General features: G+C 47.8%; 1 protein-coding gene across 7 annotated transcripts in view; it reads left to right on the top strand.

Moving 5' to 3' along the window:
• LOC102064515 (PAS domain containing repressor 1) overlaps positions 1 to 20536 on the top strand; it is a 103516-nt gene that overhangs the window by 76313 nt on the left and 6667 nt on the right. For 4 of the 7 annotated variants that reach the window (XM_074551666.1, XM_074551664.1, XM_074551662.1 and 1 more), the window contains exons 6-20: positions 166 to 255; positions 1318 to 1438; positions 2944 to 3057; positions 3690 to 3808; positions 5225 to 5307; positions 8806 to 8912; positions 11102 to 11249; positions 13024 to 13105; positions 14468 to 14591; positions 15316 to 15416; positions 16822 to 16980; positions 17472 to 17672; positions 18467 to 18672; positions 19240 to 19332; positions 19779 to 19983. In XM_074551666.1, the coding sequence (XP_074407767.1) occupies positions 166 to 255; positions 1318 to 1438; positions 2944 to 3057; positions 3690 to 3808; positions 5225 to 5307; positions 8806 to 8912; positions 11102 to 11249; positions 13024 to 13105; positions 14468 to 14591; positions 15316 to 15416; positions 16822 to 16980; positions 17472 to 17672; positions 18467 to 18672; positions 19240 to 19332; positions 19779 to 19983 (1953 nt within the window). The remainder of the gene's footprint in view (positions 1 to 165; positions 256 to 1317; positions 1439 to 2943; positions 3058 to 3689; positions 3809 to 5224; positions 5308 to 8805; positions 8913 to 11101; positions 11250 to 13023; positions 13106 to 14467; positions 14592 to 15315; positions 15417 to 16821; positions 16981 to 17471; positions 17673 to 18466; positions 18673 to 19239; positions 19333 to 19778; positions 19984 to 20536) is intronic. The other 3 variants (XM_074551667.1, XM_074551668.1, XM_074551669.1) reach the window with 3 other exon arrangements.

Raw genomic sequence — 20536 nt, forward strand, 5'->3', positions numbered from 1 at the left:
ATTTTTCCACATTGAACTGTCATTTCTTTGATTAATTTCTGCTAGGTTTAAGCTGCTAGAAGCATCACTAAAGAATCAACAAATCTAAAATATTTTAAGTTTTTCAATTGTATAATTCTGTTTTGTTTTTTTTTTCTTGTTTTTTTTTCTGTCTATTATCATTAGGCACTGGATGGCTTTCTCATTGCTCTTACCACTGATGGGATTATTATTTATGTGTCTGACAGTGTTTCATCTCTGCTGGGACACTTACCGGTAAGTTCTGACCATGCAATACCCTGAGGCCCATCCCCCTCCTCAGTGCAAATCAGTCAGTGCAGGTTTTGTCCTACCAAAGAGGGAATTGACTGTGGGTGGGAGGTCAACCAACAAACTCCTGTGGAGTTTCTCAAGTTCCTGTGAATAAGAGATTCTCTCCCAGGGTCTGTGAATTAGCTTAAAAAAAGCCCAACTATGCAAAATCTCTGTGCTCATAGCTCATCACTTGGCTGTCCATCTAAAGGTCTGGGAGGTGTTTGACCCTCCAGGTTAATGGAAAATCTTATGATTGTGAAATGAGTGCTGGAGCTCCTCTTAGATAATGTAAATATTATTTCAGAACTGAATTTATGCTCTTTGAATGACATTGGGTTTTTCTACTTTGAGCCCATAGTCTTCAGTAACAAATGTGTGGCCTCAGAGTTTTCTGGGAGAACTTCTAGAAACTAGTTAGTTGTCAGGTGCAGAAATTTCAGCTTGGCCCCTCAAAAACATTTTTCTCTTCTTCTGGTGCCAAGCATGAAGCACCAAGGATGTCCTAAATGAGGGAAAATTCAAGCACACAGTTACCTGAATGTCATGTGTGCAAAGAACAAATCTGTGCTGACATTTTGGTAGAAACCCTTCAATCAGGATGTGTGGGTTGATGAGCACTGAATCACTTGCAGGTCAAGCTGATTTTGCCAGATGTTCAGCCTAGAAGACAAATGGAGGATGTAGGGAGGAGCTCTCCTTCTGTGTCCTGCTTTCAAAGAAAAATGTTTCACTTCTCATCATGTTATATTCCTGTGGTACCTGGGTTTCTTCTCCAGCCTGTACCACTCTAAACTGAAGGGAAACCTCTGGGACTTATTTAACCTTTTGCAAATAGACAGTAATCCTGGGGTAAAATAGTCTAAGGGTTACATTCTGCCCCAGATCCATCTGCAGATTGACTGGGCTTCCTTGTCTTGGGCATCTGCACCAGACCAGCAGTGTCTGTGCTCTGCTGAGGGTGAAAAGGCATGTGGTTGTGTCAGGCTGTACTGCTGAACATGACAAAGCATTCTTTTGTATCAGTCAGATTTGGTGGACCAAAATATATTGAACTTTCTGCCTGAGGGGGAGCAGAGCGAGGTGTACAAGCTGCTTTCTCCACATGTGCTCATGACAGATCCTGTTGCAGCTGATTTTCTCAATGGTAAGCTCTGCTCTTGTCTTTTGGTCAGAGGAGTTTGCCAGAGGTGAACAGCTCCCAGGGAAGTCTGCACAGAGCTCTCCAGCTGTTTAATGCTCTTGTCTGCGACTTCTGTCTTGCTGCATTTGTGGGTTTTAGTGGATCACATCTCTAATGTTCCTATGTGCTTCCTGTACTTGCTTTTTGATTAAGACAGTCTTTGTTTTACCATCTGCTTTGCCCCTTGGGTGGTAGATGCTTTTCCCCAGATGGGATGCTGGACTAACCCTGAGAAAGGAGTGAAGGCTCAAGGGGGAAAAAATTGGAGAAATCCCAAACAGTTTTGGCAGAGCCCTTATTCCTTAGGTAGCTTGCATGTCTCAGGATACAAGAGAAGCCCTAATGTAACTTAAGCAACTTCCTATCTGAACAGTCCATCAGGATCTGTACTGCAGGCTGCTGTCCCATGTTCCCTTCCCTCAGAAAATGTCCCCAGGACCAGAGCAGGCAGGAGCATCTTCCCAACACCTGTGTTTCATTGATGAATGTTTCAGCCTGTGCTGAGCCCCCACCCCTTTCCCAGTGGGTTTGGCAAAGCCACCGAGCAGCACTGGGCTCCCCTCCTGCTGCCCCACGAGCACCAGTGGGAGCTGAGCAGCCTGAGGATGCTCTGAGCAGCCTCTTGGTGCTCTGAGCAACTTCTTGATGCTCTGAGCAGCCTGGTGATGCTCTGAGCAGCCTCTTGGTGCTCTGAGCAACCTCTTGGTGCTCTGAGCAGCCTCTTGGTGCTCTGAGCATCCTGAGGATGCTCTGAGCAGCCTGGTGATGCTCTGAGCAGCCTCTTGGTGCTCTGAGCAACCTCTTGATGGTCTGAGCAACCTCTTGGTGCTCTGAGCAGCCTCTTGGTGCTCTGAGCAGCCTGGTGATGCTCTGAGCACCCTGATGGTGCTCTGAGCAGCCTCTTGGTGCTCTTAGCAGCCTGGTGATGCTCTAAGCAGCCTGGTGATGCTCTGAGCAGCCTGATGATGCTCTGCCTGGGGGTGGTTTCCCTCAGGCCGAAGGCCATATGGTCTAATCCATAGAGTTCAGACTTGGGGCAGAAAACTGGATTAGAGCTTGGCCCAGTGCCCTTCGGTGTTAATGGAAGGGCTCAGGGTGAGTTCAGTGCCCTTTGGTTCCACTGAGCAGTGCCAGAGCACAGTGCTGCAATACCCTGTACCTGCCCTGCATGAAATCCTGCATCCATCCATGGAGTCAGGGGAAAATCCTGCTGGCCAGTGCAACCAGGGCTTCCTGCTCAGCTCACTGGGGTGACTGCAAAGACAGGAAAAAAGGGTGAGAATACATTTCCTTAAGCAGAAACAGATGATAATTGCTCCTAGTAGTTATATGTTTACTTCTGAGTATCAGAATCTTCCTAGCAGGGTGTGCTCAGATAGCACTTGGTAGATAAATTAAATATGTGAGTGAGCTGAAGTGCAGACTTCTAATAGCATTGTCTATGTCTCCCTCTCTTTCTCTCATTTCAGCAGAAAAACAAATAGAGTTTTTTTGCCATTTAGCAAGAGGCAGCTTAGATCCAAATGAACCCCTGATGTATGAATATGTGAAATTTGTAGTGGATTTTAAATATTTTACTCATGGTAAGTTACTGTTCCAGCCTACCTTTGTCTCTCCAACTCTCTCCTTTAATTTGTCTTGACCTGTAGCATCTTAAAGGCTCTGTTTCTGCTGAAATTGCCCCGTAATTGTCAGGGATGGAATGGGCTGTGGATACATTGGATATATTTTTCATACAAATGTGGTGGGGAGTCTGTTGATCAGAAGAGTGCACTCTCCTGCATGTTGTGCCTAAAGCTGTTACCAGACTGAAAATGCCTCTGTTGGACCCACTGCCAATTGTAAAGCAGCCTCCTTATTCAAATAGCCAGTAAAATATGTATTCTGTTTCACTTGTGGCAGTGAAATGATACTTTACAGAGATTAAATACTTTGAGGTTCCTGTAAAATCCCTAATCTTGCAAATATTGGCCTGGAGAAAGACTGACAAGGAGACTGCAGCTGCACACTGTGAGCTGCTCTGAGCTTACAAAGCTGCCCTGGGTGGGGGTTACAGCTGTGTACCTTGGAGCCTACAGGGTCGTGCTTTAAATAACACTAGCATGGATCAGCATGGACCTTGTGGTTGCTGGGTTTCTCCACTCACTGTACTTGTCTTAGCACGGGGAGAAACTTCTCCTTCCTCTTCTTAAATAAACTGTCTGGTTGCTCCTAGTGCCTACACCCTCCTGTAATGGCTTTGAGTCAGCTATTGCACGGGCTTTCAGGTCAGCCCCGGAGGAGCAGATCTGCCTGGTGGCCACCGTGCGCCTGGTCACACCACAGTTCCTCAAGGTGAGCCCTGAGCACCCACAGCACCAGGGGCAGCAGCACGGAGGTGGTGGAAGAGGAGAGGACGTGGCTGTGGCTGGGTATTGGAATAATTACCAATATTGCTGGACAGGACGTGCCTGAGCTTGTCTGGCCCTTGCTGCTGAACCAAACAGCGGCACTGTGGTGTTTCACTCACAGACACTTTTGGCCGGCTGGATGTGTGGTGTTTCACCCCATAGACACATTTAGCTGGCTGGATGCTGCAGCTGGGTGCTTGGAGACAAGTCCAGGGCTGCAGGAGCTCTGGTGGTGCTGGGATGGAGCCTCCCCCCCATGACAGGGGCTGCTCCTCGGATTTCCCTCTGTTGGAGAAGCTTTAAGGCGATGGTGAAGGAAAGGAGTCGGTTCTGATGGAGGGTTTGGATCCAGAGCTTTATTCTGGCCCACAGGCCTCTGAATGCAGCACCAGCTCCAACAGAACTCTCTCACCCCATGGTTGCTGTTCCTTTGAACCCCGGGGAGAGGGGCAGGGAAGGGGTAGGGAGCCACCAACCAGGGACAGGAGAGGAGGTCTCAAGGGACAAAGGACACCTGGATGGCCCAATGCCCCCCAGGGGTAGGGGCATCCTTTGGATCTGCCAATCCCTCAATGCCCTTCTGGAATGCCAGGACTGACAGACAGTGCTGGGAGAGGGCAAGGGATGGGGAGGGAAAGGTGACTGACACACCTGGCAGGGAATTATCAGGGGGGGATCCAGGGTTCTGGAGTAAACCCTGAAATCACAACGCAGCAGCTGGGAGTGGGAGATGACATAAGTCTGTATTTTGGTAAGATAAGGGATGAAACAGGAGCTGCTCTTGAGAAGAGGTGGGTTTGTGGTGGGGTGTCTCGGAGGGAAGCTCCAGAACAAGGTGACCAGCTGCACCACTTGGGAATTTGCAGCCTTCAAAGACGAGCATCCACCACTCCTTTGTGTGAGGATCTGCATCTTGGAACATTGAAAATGTGTGTCATGGCCTCTTGCTGCTGGTCTGTGAGTGTCCCGTGGCACTGATGGCAGGGATAACAACCCTAGTGCTGCTTGCTCAAGAGGGCATTACCAGCTCAGTTAGAGCCTGGGCCTGGAGCTGCCATCCATATTCAAATATCAGTATTTGCAAAAAGATGGGGAATTTTGCCTAGAGTGCAAGATGAGACTCTATTTATCCTGGCTCTGAAATTCAGCTCAAGGTAAACTATCCATCCATTTTTCATCAGTTCATGCACCTATGACACAAGACTTACACATTCCTTAGAGGAAAATAAGTCAAGTGCTTTAAAAGCACTGTATTTTGCTATGGTTCATTATATCAGCAAGATGCATGCTAGGTTTTGATAGCAGGCTGCTTTTGTCATTTCACAGAATTAAATTTCTGAATGTACCCACTCTTTTGCAGGAGCTCTGCAACGTTGAAGAGCCGTGTGAAGAATTTACATCGAGGCATAGTTTAGAATGGAAGTTTTTATTCTTGGACCACAGGTAAGAGATTTGGGTTTAGTCACTGAAGAATAAATAAACTGTAGCTTAAAAATAGAAAAATTTGTATACCTATTGCCTGAGATCCCAAATGGAATAGTTCTAATTACATGCAACTTAGTGAATAGCAGTACTCTGAACTTAGCTATTAGGCATCCTTATATGCTTCACTATTTTCCATATTTTAGGCAAGTAAGAAACCATGGAAAATGTCTAGAAGAATGTTTATCTGTCTAGAAGAATGTTTATCTCCTAACCAAGATAATAAGTCATTGAAAGTGAGCAGTGTGGGTAGCAATACGTTCCCCATATTGGTTTAGCTCCTCTATTCTACAATTACAGCTTCCAGGAATCCTTCTAAATCTTTTGCTGTGTCAATAAACTTTTGATTTTTCAGCTTGAGAAAGGATAGAATTTCTAAAACCAAAATAAAAAACAGTGAATTTTGTTATTTAATTGTAGATTAGTTTTTGACAATACAATATGATGGGCTAGAATTCAGCTTCATGAATGAAGCAGACTGGAACCAGTTTATTAAGCTGCTTAATTTAGGATTAATTTTCTTCAAAAGAAGCTGGTGGGTTTTATTCACTCTCTCACTTCTCTGTATTTGACATATGCGCATAAGTATGTTGCAAAATCCTACCCTCTTCATTATCCCTCCCCTTGTGAGCTGTGCAGAGTAAAAACAGAAGACTAGTAAATAAGGCTGTAAGGGAAAAAATATTGGTGAGGAAAAAAAATCTAAATATCATCACCATTTAGAGCAAGAAAGAGACAGCAAATAAAAATGAGTAATAACTTTCATTTCTATAGAACAGAAGGTGTGTGCCTCACATCATACCTCAATGCATGGAGGAACTGACCCTGTGACACCCCTACATTGATTATGTGTGGTTTGGGACAGCCAGATAATTATTAATTCAGAGGAGATCTTGCTGGAGTGGCTTTGTTAGACTTTATTGGCCTGTCTGATAATGCACATTTTTAGAATCAGCTGATTGATGTTGAGATTTGTTAAAGAGCCTCGAGCCCCTCACGTCACTGATGAAGTGAGCTGCTTCTCCTCAGGGCTGTGTCCCAGCAGCTCCTGTGAAAGAGCTGAGTAGGAGCTGCTTTGAAACTTGTCAAAGAGCCTTTTGATGAATGTGGGTTATGACTCAGAGAGGAATCTCTGTGCTGGGTGCTTGCAGACACTTCAGTCCCTCTGATATCCCCAGAGAGGAGGCCATTGCTACTGAGAGGAAATTGGGATGATGCAGATGCTGAGGCAGAGTTTGTGGCAGATCCAGATGCAAGCAGTGAGCTCAGATCCAGAATGAGAGGAGATTGTGGGAGTTGTCTCATTTAATCACTGATTCCAAGGTCCCTCCAGTACAGTCTGCAGGACACTGAAATGTTGCTGTTTCTTGCTGATTTGCATCAGCACAGCCTGCCTGGCACTGAGGTGTGCCATCAGCAGGGCAGAGGGTACCCAGCAGCAGCTGGAATCAGGACCTTTGCTGTCATGATCACAATTCAAATCAAAGATAGATACAATAAAAACATTCCATAGATGTGGATAAACATGAGAAAGATAGGAAAAATCTGTATTCTGGGTCTCTATGTAAATATGTGTAGAGGAAGAGAAACCCATCAACTTTGATAATGATTTGTTTCTCTTCTGCACTGTGGTACTGTTCTTATTTTCCCTTCATTTATTAAAAGACTGCACCCAAAAGACTCTCTAAAGACTGTGCATTCCCATTGCACAGCAAGCTGCAGATCTCAGGACTGGAACTTGAGCTAACAAGACATTTTAAATTGCTCCACAAGGCATCTCCTTGTTAAATGACAGATGAGGAGCATTTTGTGGTTTCTTTCTTTTATGAAGAGCTCTGGTGATATTCAGGAAAGCATAATAATTTCCTGATCAGCTTAAATGTTTATCTGATGTGCATCTGAAAGACACTATTGTCTTGAATATAAGCAGTAGGAGAAACAGTGATGCATTCTGCCAAAGAGACAGCAAGGACACTTTAATAAATACACATATTATCATCATTAACAGAAATCTGGGTCACATGAAGAAAAGGAACGGAGTGCTGTGAAAAGTTACTTAAATAAATGAAGCTGTATTGTGACAGAGACCACATGTGTGCTCAGCACATTCTGTTCAGGGGATTTGCTGTCAAGGGGAGGCCTGGCTCTCCCAGCCAGTCCCTTGTGCTGGGATCAGGAGCTCCTGCTCGCACCTTGCTCCTCCTGGCACTGCTGCCAGGGACATTGTCCTTCTCCCGCATTCCTTGGTGCCACAGCTGTGGGGAGGAGAGAGCTTACAGACCTGCCTGGGCTCTCTGTGGCTGAATAACCAATGCCCACTGTGCCTCTCAAGGGGAGAAATGTGGCACAGCCAAGAGGGAATTTCACACAGTAATAACCAAGAAACTCAGGACTGATACATCCAAACACATGTGTAATACACTGAAATAGCTTTTTCCTTGTAGTCTTGGCCACTTCATGGCCTTCTTCCTTAAGAGCACAGCTGAGCAGGACAGGGGCAGCAGGAGAGGCAGGTTTGATAGGCACCATCACCTCCAGCCTGCCCCATTTTGAGTTATTTACTATTTTGTCCAAACTGAACTTGGCAGGTGAACACTGCCAGCACATCCTGCAGCCACATCAGCACAGGTCCTGCCCCACTGAGTGCTTGAGTTGGTGCAGGCAGGGTAGGACCTGAGCTCTGGGAGATGGAGAGTGACAGGCTGGTACAGGGAGCAGAGACAAAACCAGTGGTTTTCTCCCCACATTTCGGTGTTGTTTCATAATCATAGGCTGTCAGGCTGTGTTAGGATGCCTGCTTTAAAAAAAAAAATCTTATGTTTTGCCTAGAAAAAGGAAAATCTAGAATTGATAGCAGATTAGTGAGGTAAGTCATTGCAATGTGCCTGTCTAGATGCTTCATCAATTCAACCAAAGCACAAACAGCCTTAAATCAGCCCCATGCCCATGGCTATCTGCACTACCAGCACAGAAAGTTTTGGTGGCTGTAGTTTCCCAAGCTTTTCCAGGGGAGCAATTACTTTTTCCCAAGCTGCAGCTTCCCACTTATTCTCTCTTCTCCAGTTACTACCCAGATGACACTTACATCCAACCTACTGGATAATTTTACTCGGGCTCCAAGTTGTCGTGTGCAGGATCAGCCATAGCATTTCTCAAGCTGTGTCTCACAAGCATCCTTAATGAATTGAGTCACTCACATATGTACATGCCTTTCTCTACACCCACATAATGAATAGGCTGTGGAACAGTAAACACACACCTTTTCATTTTCTCAATTTGTACCTCTCCCTTGCTGTCAGTTTTTGGTTTGTATATGAAAATGCATCACTGCCTAGATGAAAACCCACTCCAGATTTCCCTGCCAAGTGAATGATGGTGTTTGTTGCTGCATCACAGCTTATCTGCAGGATGTCAGAGTCAAGTTTTGTGCTCACTCCCTGCCCTTTGCTTCCTTTCTAGGGCTCCGCCTATTATAGGATATTTGCCCTTTGAGGTTCTGGGAACGTCAGGGTATGATTACTACCACGCAGATGACCTGGAGCTTCTTGCTAGGTGCCATGAACACTGTAAGTTGCCCTGCCTCTGTAACGTGTCTCTGATCTCCTTTGTCACTTGTGCAAAACCTTTTCCTGTCATTGCAAAAGGCTTCTTCTTCAGGAACATGTGGGAACTCTCCCTGTCCATGTCAGGCTGTCACAGCTGACACTTACCCGGGAGGCTGGAATCTGCAGAATTCCCTCAGATCAGGAGCTGTTAGTGCAGGTTTCCTAAATTAGCAGATACCTTGTTTGAGCACAGGCTGTCTCAGAGTGAAATGAGATTAGAAGTTGGGAGTCAGAGCTATCCCCCCTCTGCCCTGTGAGTTTTGTTGATTTGTCACAGTTCATGGTCTTGCCATCCCCCTGGGCTCTGGAGTTAACCAGGAGGCTCAGCTCACCAAAACACCTTTTGAGAGCATCATTTGGATCACCTCCCTGTGCAATTAGGTGCTGTGAACCTCGCTTACTCATTAGCAAAATGTTTCTGGAGGTTCAGAATTATTTTACATAAAAGCAATGAACACAGTTTCCCTGTGGGTGCAGATGGCTCATGTTTGGTCAATCTGAAAGGAAAACAACAAAGCAGAAGAGTCAAGTTCAGGCTAATGTGTGAACACCAGAGGAGGTCCATGAAGAAATATTACTTACAGGTTTTTTGTGGGGGACACTGTCTGTCTGCTATCTCCACTTGAGAGGAGCATGTTTTGTTCAAAGGAAACAAGGGCAACCCAGAGATGGGAGCAAGCAGGAAGCTGTAATTGCTCTGAGATGCAGAGCAGCACGAGGCTGGGACCAAGGAACTCCACCAAGAAGCCCCACAGCCCACTGGAGAAAAGCTGCAAACCACCCCCATCTCTACCACAGACCCTCTGAGGGATCCAGAAGAGAATGGGGACAAATACTTGTCTGCATGTCAGGTTTCCCTGCTCCCCTTCCCTGCTGGCTGCCCTGCCCTGCCCAGGTTGCCTGGCTGAGCACAGAGAGGAAGCTGTGACAGGGGGACACAAAGTTATGTCAAATGCAGCAAAAGTGAATATTAACAGAGTATTTTAACTGCTCTCAAGTACAATACTTCTTAATGTTGTTTGCTTACAAGACAGTTCAGATACAAATGAGATCCATTTGGTGCATGTGCAGTTTGGTATAGACACAAATTGTACTGAGAGTGGGTCAGATTGTTCAGCAGAGAATCAATTTGATGATTTAAATTTTACATCTCTATCATCCAGGCATTTCTCTTACCTATTAGAAGAATATTTTCACAACACACATATAGGAAAGGATTTTTTTGTTTTAGTGCACAGGGAAACAAAGTAAAGTGCTGGCAAAGTGACTTAGAGAAGTGCTTCAGGACATGTGTGCCAGGACCAGGAACTGTGGGATCCCCAGCATGTCATGTTAGCCAGAAAATCTCTGCTAAGTGCTTCATCTAAAGCCCATCACTGTTAATGGGCTCGATAAAGAAATCAGTCCTTATATTTTAACAAAATAGAAGTGTGCAGGTGAGTAAAAAACCACTTGGGTTAGTTTGGCTTGCTAGGTTCCTGTTTGTCACATTGACACTTTGGGCAGACATCTTGCCTACTGTCGAGTGAAATGGGTTTGTTTAAACCATGTTTGTATTTTACTTTGCATTAATTGTGGGTACTTAAGTGAGCATGTTTCAGTTTGTACTCCCAGCAGTCTGGAACAATTAGTGTGGTTATTTAATGTAGCTCCCCTCACTATTCTCCAGTTGTATTACAGCACCTGAGATTTTTCTGGACATAGCCTGATAATACATACCAGGTTGGAGTAGGCCAGGTCTTAAAAGAAAACTCTCAACTAAAATCCACTATCTTGTTTTGTGCCATTATTAGGATTCTTACTTCACATCTTCAGTCTTTGAAATGCATTCTCATGTACTTATGAAAGGCAAATAATTTGTTTAATTAATGTTATTCATGCTTATTTCAGGGAACTCATAAGTTGTAAGAATGTAGTTAGTTACATAGTTATACCAGTTATAAGAGAAATCTCAAAATACAAAAGGGCACTCCTGAAAGTCAGCAGGAATGACCCCAGACAAAAGCTGAGTACCTGGTTATGTATCATCTGTCTTGCTTATAAAGCTCGAGAACCATTTTAGCACTGCCCCAGTCTGGAAGAGGGGTGTGGGACCTTTGCACCATAAAATCCCTGCTTGCTATAAATTGTTTTCTCTTTCTGTTCAACAGTGATGCAGTTTGGAAAAGGCAAATCCTGTTACTATAGGTTCCTGACCAAAGGGCAGCAGTGGATATGGCTGCAGACTCACTACTACATCACCTACCACCAGTGGAACTCCAAGCCTGAGTTCATTGTTTGCACTCATCTGGTAGTTAGGTAAGCACCATGATGGGAAATTGTGTTCTATTTACTTTTTTTTTTTACTTTTTTTTTTTTTACTTTTTTTTTGGCAACTGAGCCAAAAGCCTGGAAACCAGCTTTGGCCAAATCTATTGGTGTGCTCCATTCCCCTTTTGTCCCTAGTTTTGACATGGCCATAGAAAGAATTAAAGCTGTTGGGAATCAGACATATCTTTCTGGCCATGAATGAGATCATATAACTCCTGCAAAACCTTTTGATCAGAGCTTTAAATATTTATGACTTGAAGTTAGCTGGTGGCTTGCTGGCCTTATTCCTCACCCAAATCCAGCCCTGGATCCCCCCCTAGTGGGAAGCTGCTGGTGCTGAGCTCCAGCCCGTGCTGGAAGGCAGCACATGTGTAGGATGCTCTGTGAATGCACCTTCTGGAGGGGAATCTGCTGGATTACCACCACCATCTCAAAAAAGACTATGTGAAGAGTAAGAATATATTTTCTGAAGGGCTTTAAAAAGTAGTGACAGACTGGTTTGCTCTATTAACTTGAATAAACTTACTGCTCACTGTATTTTTGTAGTGTCAAGAATCAACTTTTTTTCTGGTCCCCCTCTTTTCCTGTCAAACATCTGGAAAAGCAAACAGTAGTAAATGTGAAATATATGGGTGTGTTGCAGTGAGCCAGAGGAGGCCATGAAGATGCTCAGAGGGCTGGAGCACCTCTCCTGTTAGGACAGGAAGAGAGAGCTGGGGTTGTTCAGCCTGGAGAGGAAAAGGCTCCAGAAAAACCTCAGAGCCTCTTCCAGTGCCTAAGGGAGCTCCAAGAGAGCTGGAGAAGGAATTATGGAATTGTAGACAAGGGGGAATGGCTTCAAACTCTCAGAGATAGGTTTAGATCAGATCTTAGGTGAAATCCTTCCCTGTGGGAATGGTGAGGCACTGGAAGCCCAGAGAGGCTGTGGCTGCCCCATCCCTGGAAGCGTGAGATTACTTCTCAGTAGTCTTACTTCTGCCATCCTTCAGGGGATTCAGCTTCACTTTAAGGGCTGAATTTATTGTGCATGAACTTGTTTCTTCTTTCTGCTTCCAGTGCCTCTTAAACCTAATGATGTAGTCGTAAATAGGTTTTGAAGTTCAATTCTGTCTCAGATAGTTAAGGCTTAAAATATGTTACTGAAGCACACAAGTTAAAATGTTCTTTCAGGAAAATTCATTACCACAATGATATAAGTGAGGTCGGTTCAGCAGCTTCTCTTGCCTCCCACAAAGGTTGCAGCTCATTAATATTTCATCACCCTAAAGTCTGGCACCTCTCAGTGCCCACGATGCATGAGCACTCAGAGAGTCTTTGAAACATCCTCTCCAATTTATCCCAGTGGTGAATCATGGGGCATTTGTTACTGTAAATATTTCATTATTTCAGAGGGAAAAAAGTAAGGAAAGAAAATATACAGTTCCAGAGGCACCTTGTAGGGGTTCCTGCACTTCACATTGCACTTGTGTAGCTGCCTGTTTGTATTTGGAGCTTCCCCTGGAGTGCAGGATGTTAACTCTGATGCATGCACAGTTCTGTGCACCCTCAGAAGGAGGGACCTGCCCAAGGCACTGTCATAGGGATGGATCACTGAACTACCATACAAAAAAAAGGATGCTTGTTCATCATCATCAGGTTAGAAAATGAATGTACACTTGTTGGGGTAGGATACCTGCGCAGAAGCTGTAAAATAATTTTTTGTTGTTTTTTGGGGGGTTTGTTTTTTGGTTTTTTTGGTTTTTTATTTTTGGTTTTGTTTTAGTTACGCAGAGGTTCGGGCTGAGAGAAGACGAGATCTTGGCCTCGAAGAGTCATCAATTGAACTGGCATCCTCTTCTCTAAAGGTACCACGTTCCTTCACAGCTGAGTGAGGAGATGTTTAAACCAAACTGAGTCATAGCTTACCAGTCTGAGGGAAATATCTGTTCCTCTCCATTTTCTTTGCTCCCATCTCATTCCAAGCCTTGAACTGGGTCATGATTTAGGCAGGCCCTAAGAAGCTTTCTGGTGCGTGGCTCCAAATTGTCCATGTTGGTTTAGGACAGGCCGGATGAGCTTTGAACCACCTGATCTAGTGACATGGCAGGGAGATTGGAACTAGATGATCTGTAACACCAAGCATTCTCTGATTCCACAATGGCTGTGAATTCAGCAGTTGCATTCTCTGTTCTGGTCCCTGTAATCTCTCTGAGACCAGGACACAAACCTAAGCAGAGAAGCAGAGCTGGAGCTGGAGGCCAGATTGCTGTACCTGTCACCCTTAGCAAGGCACAGAGGATCCAAGGGTAGGGCAGTACCACAGGGTACCTGTATTGCTTGTGCCAGCTCATCACTGATACTCAGATGAAGATGGGAAGGCAAGGGAAAACACCTACTTAGATTTCAGTTCAGTTGCTGGATCACATCGAGTGATTGTGACCTATAACTTCCATGAGCAATAATTTCCATGGCTTGAGTCAGGGTCATTTTAACTACTTTCAAGTTTCTCCTCTTGGTAGTTTACCAATAAGACCAGCAATCAAAGTCATTTCAAGTGAGCTGTTGTGTGGCTGTCATTCCATCAGCCTCATTGCCTTTCAGACATTATTCAGACAGGCTGTTCCCCTCTGCTGCCCAGAACAGATTGCTGGAGCCACTGCTGCCCAGGGAGCAGTGAGTGGGATTGCAGCTCTCAGCACTGCCCAGTGCCTGTCCTCCTCAGGAGATATTTGCTGTAGGTCCCCTTGGGGCTCTAGCTGGTCCCTGTCCCTTTCCAGTTGTCTCTCTCCATCTCTTTCATGGATAAAACCATTCCCCAGGTAGCACCTCCTGCCACCACCCCCAGTGCACCACAGCCAGCCAGCTGTGACATCCCTGAAGAGATCAGTCAGAAAGAGGCTGACAATAGCAATTTCGCGTTGCCCACAGCTCTGTGGGCAGGGTTGAAGGAGCTGGCACAGCAGAGTTCGGGCCATGGGCAGCAATGACAATGAGGAGCAATCCTCCAGTGCTGCTGGCTGCCATCGGGTGGGTGCCCAGGGCCGGAGGGAGGTTCCTTAGTGCCCGCAGGCTTTGGGGTGAGCGCAGCGGGGCAGGGGAGCAGGGTTTGCTGATGTGCACGCCCACGTGCTGGGTTTGTCTGCAGACAAGGGCTCCAGGAGGCAGAGGTCCCTTCCAGGGCCCTTCCCTGCTGCTGAGGGTCTCACCGTTGTGCTTCGCTCCCGCAGAGCCACAGCAGCTACCTGGAGGTGGGGCAGTGCGGCAGCAGCCAGGACGCCAGCCGGGAGGGAGTGTCGCTGTCCTCGCACAGCTCCCGGCGCTCCTCGCACACCACCCTGTCCGACTCCACCTGTATGTGCCGGGGCAGCCCCGCTGGGGGGATGGAGGGAGGAGCAGCCTCCCAGATGCTGGGGTTGGGTTGGGAGGGATGGTGGCGGTGGGAGGGGGATGCTCAGCGCTGGGAGTGACACAGCGAGTCGTGGCAGGTCACAGAGCAGCAACAGAGCCACAGCCGCCTGCCCTGCCACCTCCTCCCTCTAACCCACCCCCTGTGTGAGAGCCATTTCCCCGGGCTTGTCACCAGCTGAGGGTCACGGCTGTTTGCTGTGCTTCTGGGGACGAGAGGGGACTCGCTGGCTTGATTGAACCAAGCTCACTGACCAAAGTTTCATGTTGGGAATAATATAATTTTACTGTGGGGTCTCTCATGTGAAATCCCTGCAGAAGGAGCACAGAAGGATGCTTGCCTTGCTGGCAGCTTCATCCCAGCTCCCATCAGTGCCCTCTTTGCCCTGGGCGAGGCTGCAAGATTACTGCAGTGCTCTGTGTGGGGCCATGGGGAGGAAACTCAGGGGACTTTTCTTGCTGTGGGGAGAGGGATCTCATCTGGATACACCGTGGAGGGCACGCTGAGTAGGGGGTTAGCATCAGGTGGGGAGCCAGAGGGACCACAGAGGGGCAGGTTGAGGACCCACTTTGGCGCTGTTTGGGTCAGTGCCCATCTGCACAGGGGGATCTCGGGCTCAGCCGGTGCCAGGCAGGCCGTGCTGTGTCTCAGTGAGCGTCTCTCCCGCAGCCACATCGTCCATGCGGCGCACGGACACCAGCACCCCCACGCGGCCCGGGGCTCCGGGGGACAAGGCGGCGCTGCGGCTGGCGGCGCCCGGCGGCGCCCAGGTCAGTGCTGAGCCCGCTGGGGCTGCGGGAAATGGGCACAGCCAGCACTGATCCCACCCTCAGAGAGGCTGCATGCCACACTCTGGGTGTTCCTGGGGAGCGCCACTGGCTGGCACAGCCATGGAGAGACACCAGAGGCTCCTCTGCTGCCTTCTTTCAGCATTCGGTTTGCTCCTCCAGGCTAAATGCCTTTTCACACCACCAACCCTCCTCTCTTGGGGTTTATACACATGAGGTGGCCTTTGTCCAAAATGGGTGCTGACACCAAGGACTTGAAATTATCAGGGGCATGCAGGAACCTAAATTCTCCTTTCAGACTTATCCTTGGCCAATTCCCTGCACTTGCTCATCCCTGGTATGAGCTGTTAAAGCACCAGCTCTGCTCTAGAGGTCCTATGGGCCTACAGTAAGGCGCAGTTTTCATTTCCAGGCCATAGCCACTCCTCAGCCCCTCTGTCAGCACCCCATGGCTCAGCTGGCAGTGCCCTCCCAGCACCCTGTGATGGTATGTGCTTCGCTTTTGGTCAGTGCCCTGCTGTGTCCTGTCAGCAGGGCAGCCCAGGTGCCTTTGGTTCACTGCCCTCATGTCCTTGCTGGCTCATCCCAGAGTGGGGACAAGGTTTCTGTGCCCTTTCTGTTGCTGAGATTTGCCTGCAACAACCTTATGGCAACCACTTGTTTCAGAGAGCAGAGAGAGCAGGTGGGACACCCAAGGAAATAGCATAGGAGAAGGTTTACACTTGAAGAAAGTGTTGTGGGCTGCTTCTCCCTAAATCTCTAGCAGCTACCTACAGGCTGATACAATGCTGAAGAAGGGATGTCATGGAAGGTTTGAGTTAGGCCAGGTAAAGAAAAGAAAACAAAAACCCCAAGAAAAATTAGTCATAAACCACAATGACAAGGTCTGTCCTTACAGGGCTTTGATATCAGTGAGGTAATTGTTCAGACTATAAAACAAAGATTGAAATTGGCCACTGTAGGTGTGAAGGATGGATCCCCAGGTGGATTGCAGCCCATCTTGGGCCTGGCATCTGCCAAATATCATTATCAGCACAACTGAATGCTCAGCCAGGAGGTGTGCAAGGGTTTGGATGCAGTGTCTGCCCCAAAACACAGCTGGGCCCAAACCAGCCCTGAGGGGACAGGAGAGTCCCATGTATAGACACTTCCTCCATGCAGAAATTATAGAGACCAACCCCTGCAGGGAGGCACTGTAAGCCAGATGTGCTGCTGGTCTGGAACTGCAGTGGCACTTTGGTTAAATATGCGATTGCCAGTTTTTGTCAGCATCGTATTTTTTATGGCAAAAGCTGAAAAGCAGTCATTTTTCTGAATCCAGCATTGCAATGGATGTGAGTAGCAGAGCTGGTCCTACCATGTGGTCCCTTTTCTCTGTTCTCTGCAGCCAGTGTACCATTTCCCCACGCAGCTGGGGATGATGCACCAGCTGAAAGAGCAGCTGGAGGAGAGGACTCGCATCCTGCAGGCTGACATCAAAACACAGCAAGAGGAGCTCCATGTCATCAAGGAGCAGCTCCAGCTCGTGCAGGATTCCAACCTGCAGGTACCTGCTGCCCCTGGTGCCCCCAAACTCACCAAACATTTGCTTTTCCTTCAAGCACACAGAGCAGTAACAAAATTGTCTGTGGCAAAATCTTTTGGGAATGAACTCTTGGCAAATTGGTAACTTGGTTTTGGATGTGGGAGTGGTGTTTCCCAAGAGATGAGTGATGTCAATATCTGGCTGAGTATTGAATCAGTAATTTCTATGATTTAGAAAAAGGCAATCCCAAATTAATCCAAAGTCTCCCATGCACAAAAAAGCTTGGTGGTTCCATGTCTGGTTAGTGCTGCTGTATCCCACTGCCACTCCTGCAAAACACAGCAAGCACAATGGAGCTGGAACATTCCTGGCTCTGAATAAATATTTGACACAAGCTAACATTTTATTTTCTGTTACTCATTTTGCCCCTGGATTTAGAGACAGTGCTGCTGCTGCAGTGCTGTTCCTGCCAGGCAGCACAGCCAGCAGCTCCTGTGCCTCTCTCCCCGCAGATGCTGATGCAGCAGCCGATCCCCGTCATCCTGAACGCGGCCGTGCAGCAGCCCGGCCCCCGGCGGCCCCAGGGCACGCCCCGGCACAGCACGGCCAAGAAGGCCCAGCAGCCAGCCCTGCCCGGGACAAAGCAGCACTGCAGCCCCCAGCTGCTGTCACCGCAGCCATTCCTCAGGGACCCCTGTGGCACTGCCCCCCAGGTCACCGCCTGCTCCATCTCCTCATCATCCCTTCTCCAGCTGCTGAATGCTTGTCTGCCATGGTCCCGTGGTCCCTGCCATGGTGCATCCCCTCTGTGCTGGCTGCACTGAGGAGTTTGTGTCAGGAGTCACTTGTGAACACTTGTGAACAGATGTCTCCTGACACAAATGTCATTCAACTGTAATAAAAACCAGATAGTCACAAAGCATTTAAACCCCAGAGAGTTCTGGAGCTCTCCTGGTGCCCGGGGAGGATGTGAATGGGAGGTCTGGGCTCTCATCAACACCATGCTTGTTATTCATGGCCAGTGAGAGTTGTGGTTTCATAGCACAGGAGTAGGTATCATTTTAAAAGATTACTTTTGCTCTGCCTGAGGAGTCTTGGAAGGCAGCATTGAAAAAACAATTTTGTCACCACTAGACCTAAATCCACTATTAAGATGGGAAAAACTTGAGTTGTTCAAAAACAAAAAAGCCAACACTGCTGCTTTAAAGGACCCACGAGATACTTTCCTTGGAGACTTCAGACTTCCCCTCTTAAGCTGTTCTCTTCCTCCTCAAGCCTTGTGCCCTTACCCTTGTACTCTGATTTCTCAAAAGACTGTCTGGGGATGCCAGGGACAATAAATGCTAAGGGGTTGGTGGTCTTGAATAGATATACTGTTCCTACTACAGTTCAGGGACAGTATCCTATTGTTCCTTCTCCTTTTCCCACCTGCCCACTGTGAGTGGTTATTTTATCCTTCCATTAGGGAGCTTTAAAACTTACATGGGTACCTCTGTCTTCATTCCAGGTACAGCAGCAGAAGCAGCAGCACCCCATGAGAGGAAGCCAAGGCCAGCAAACGTGTGTGCCAGGGCAGGGCAGCATCCCAGTGCCCTTCTACAACAGCCCCATGGTGTTCTCCCAGGCTCACCCCATCGCCGTGGCTGCACAGGTGCCCGCTGACAGCACTGAGAGGCAAACACCAGCTGAGTACAGCCAGGACAGGAGCCTCAGGTACCAGAGCCCTGCTGGACCGTCCTGGGGCAGGGACAGGAACAGCAGCAAGGGGGGCAGGCGTGGCTGGGCTCAGGGCTTGGGGTGCCACAGCCAGAGTGAGGATGTTCCCTCTGTGGGGTGAGCCCAGTGTGCAGGCAGGCAGGGTGCTGTGCACATCCTGCTGTGTCATCAGGGGCCTTAAATCCTCTTCTCACCATATTTCCATAAATTATTGTAACCCTACCTCTGCCAGTTTAAAGTCAGTCCCTCATGCCCTTGCCAAAAGTCCCTCTCCCATTCTCTTTTAGCCCCTTTAGGTGCTGGAAGGTGCTATAAGATGTCCCTGGAGCCTTCTCCAGTCTCAACAATCCCAATCTTCTCAGCAAGTACTCACAGGAGAAGTGTGAGGTGATAAGAAGCATCCTATTTCATTAGTTTGTTTTCTAGGTAGTGGTTTCATGGAGGTAGTGGTTTCTAGCCTGCTTTCAAGGAGCATTTTCAAGGAGTTGTTTCTAGAGATTGACAGGACCGTGGACCCTGGACCTCTCCCTTCCCTGACCATCCTCTGTTTTCCTTCCACCCCAGGATGCTGCTGGATCAGTCCATCCAAGCCATGATGCCCACAGCCAACAGCAGCTGCCAGCCCATGCAGAGCAGTGCCAGCAGGCAGCAAGGAAAGTGAGTCTCTGTGTTCCCTGTTTTCCTGCAGTGCCTTAGCAGGACCCTTTATGGCATTGAAAAAGACATGAAGAAACTTGTACCTGGTTATGCAAACACAAACAGCCTCAGTCTGAAGTGAAACAAAAGTTAAGCCCGTTAGGAAAAAATGAGAATATTTTTTAATTACGAAGAACTTTATGATAAATGAAGTGCATTTAAAATTAACTATTTTCTGGCCTTTGCAAAGCATAAAATGCTTGACCAAGACATAGAAAAAAATGTACAACCTTAAAAACCTTAATTTTCAGTCTGTGCTTTGTGGGCAGAAGAGAATCAGGGGCCAGGGGATGCAAGGTTTGATCAGCCCTGCTCCAGGCAGGTTCTGCAGCAGCTGGGCCCCCCAGTGCCCGTTCTGAGGGAGGGTCTGGGTGTGTGTTCTCATGCCTGGTTTCCCCCTGTGGCAGGTTTGTTGCAGAGCAGCAGAGCCTGGCTCCCCCAGCAGCACAGCCGGCCACCTGCAGCCCTGCCCGGCCTGCAGCCCCGCCGCCCATCTTCTCCCCGTCCCTCCTTGTCCCACACTCCAGCTTCACCTCCCACCAGCCCAGCACACCCCTGCACCTGCACCAGTGGCCACAGCAGCAGGTTCAGCAGCACCGCCTCTACCTTCAGGTACTGGAGCAGGAGCAGCTTCCTGAGGGATGGGTTGGGGTTTTTGAAAGCAGTGGGGCTTATCTGGCTCATCCAGCCTGGTCAGGGCCCTTGCACATCCTCAATTCCCATTGTATCTCCACACAGCCAGGTGCTCAGCCTTTCCAGGCTGACTCTGCACCTCCTCAGGGCCATATTTTCGACCAATTCCGTTATCACACAGTGCACAGAAGAAATACCCAGTTTTTCAAACATAGCTTTTCATGCAGAGGAGCTCTGGTGGGAAGCTTGCTGTAGTCATGAAAAATGATAAGAGAGAAGGTCTTTGGGAAACACACCTCCTGCTGTTACATCTCATCAGAGCAAGGTTTTTATCAGCTGCCATCACAGTTTTCTTTTAAAGAAGGGGTATTTCACAACACGCATCTCTGGACTAGGTGATTTTGGCTTTTTAGCACACAGTTTACATCAGTACATGCTGAACTAGTGACACCACCAAGGAGAGGGGTTGTTGGAACTAATAATTCATCAGTAACACACTCTCCAAGCCCTGCCTGGATGGCAGAGGTTAAGT

Source organism: Zonotrichia albicollis, chromosome 14 (assembly GCF_047830755.1).
Source record: "Zonotrichia albicollis isolate bZonAlb1 chromosome 14, bZonAlb1.hap1, whole genome shotgun sequence".
NCBI lineage: Eukaryota > Metazoa > Chordata > Aves > Passeriformes > Passerellidae > Zonotrichia > Zonotrichia albicollis.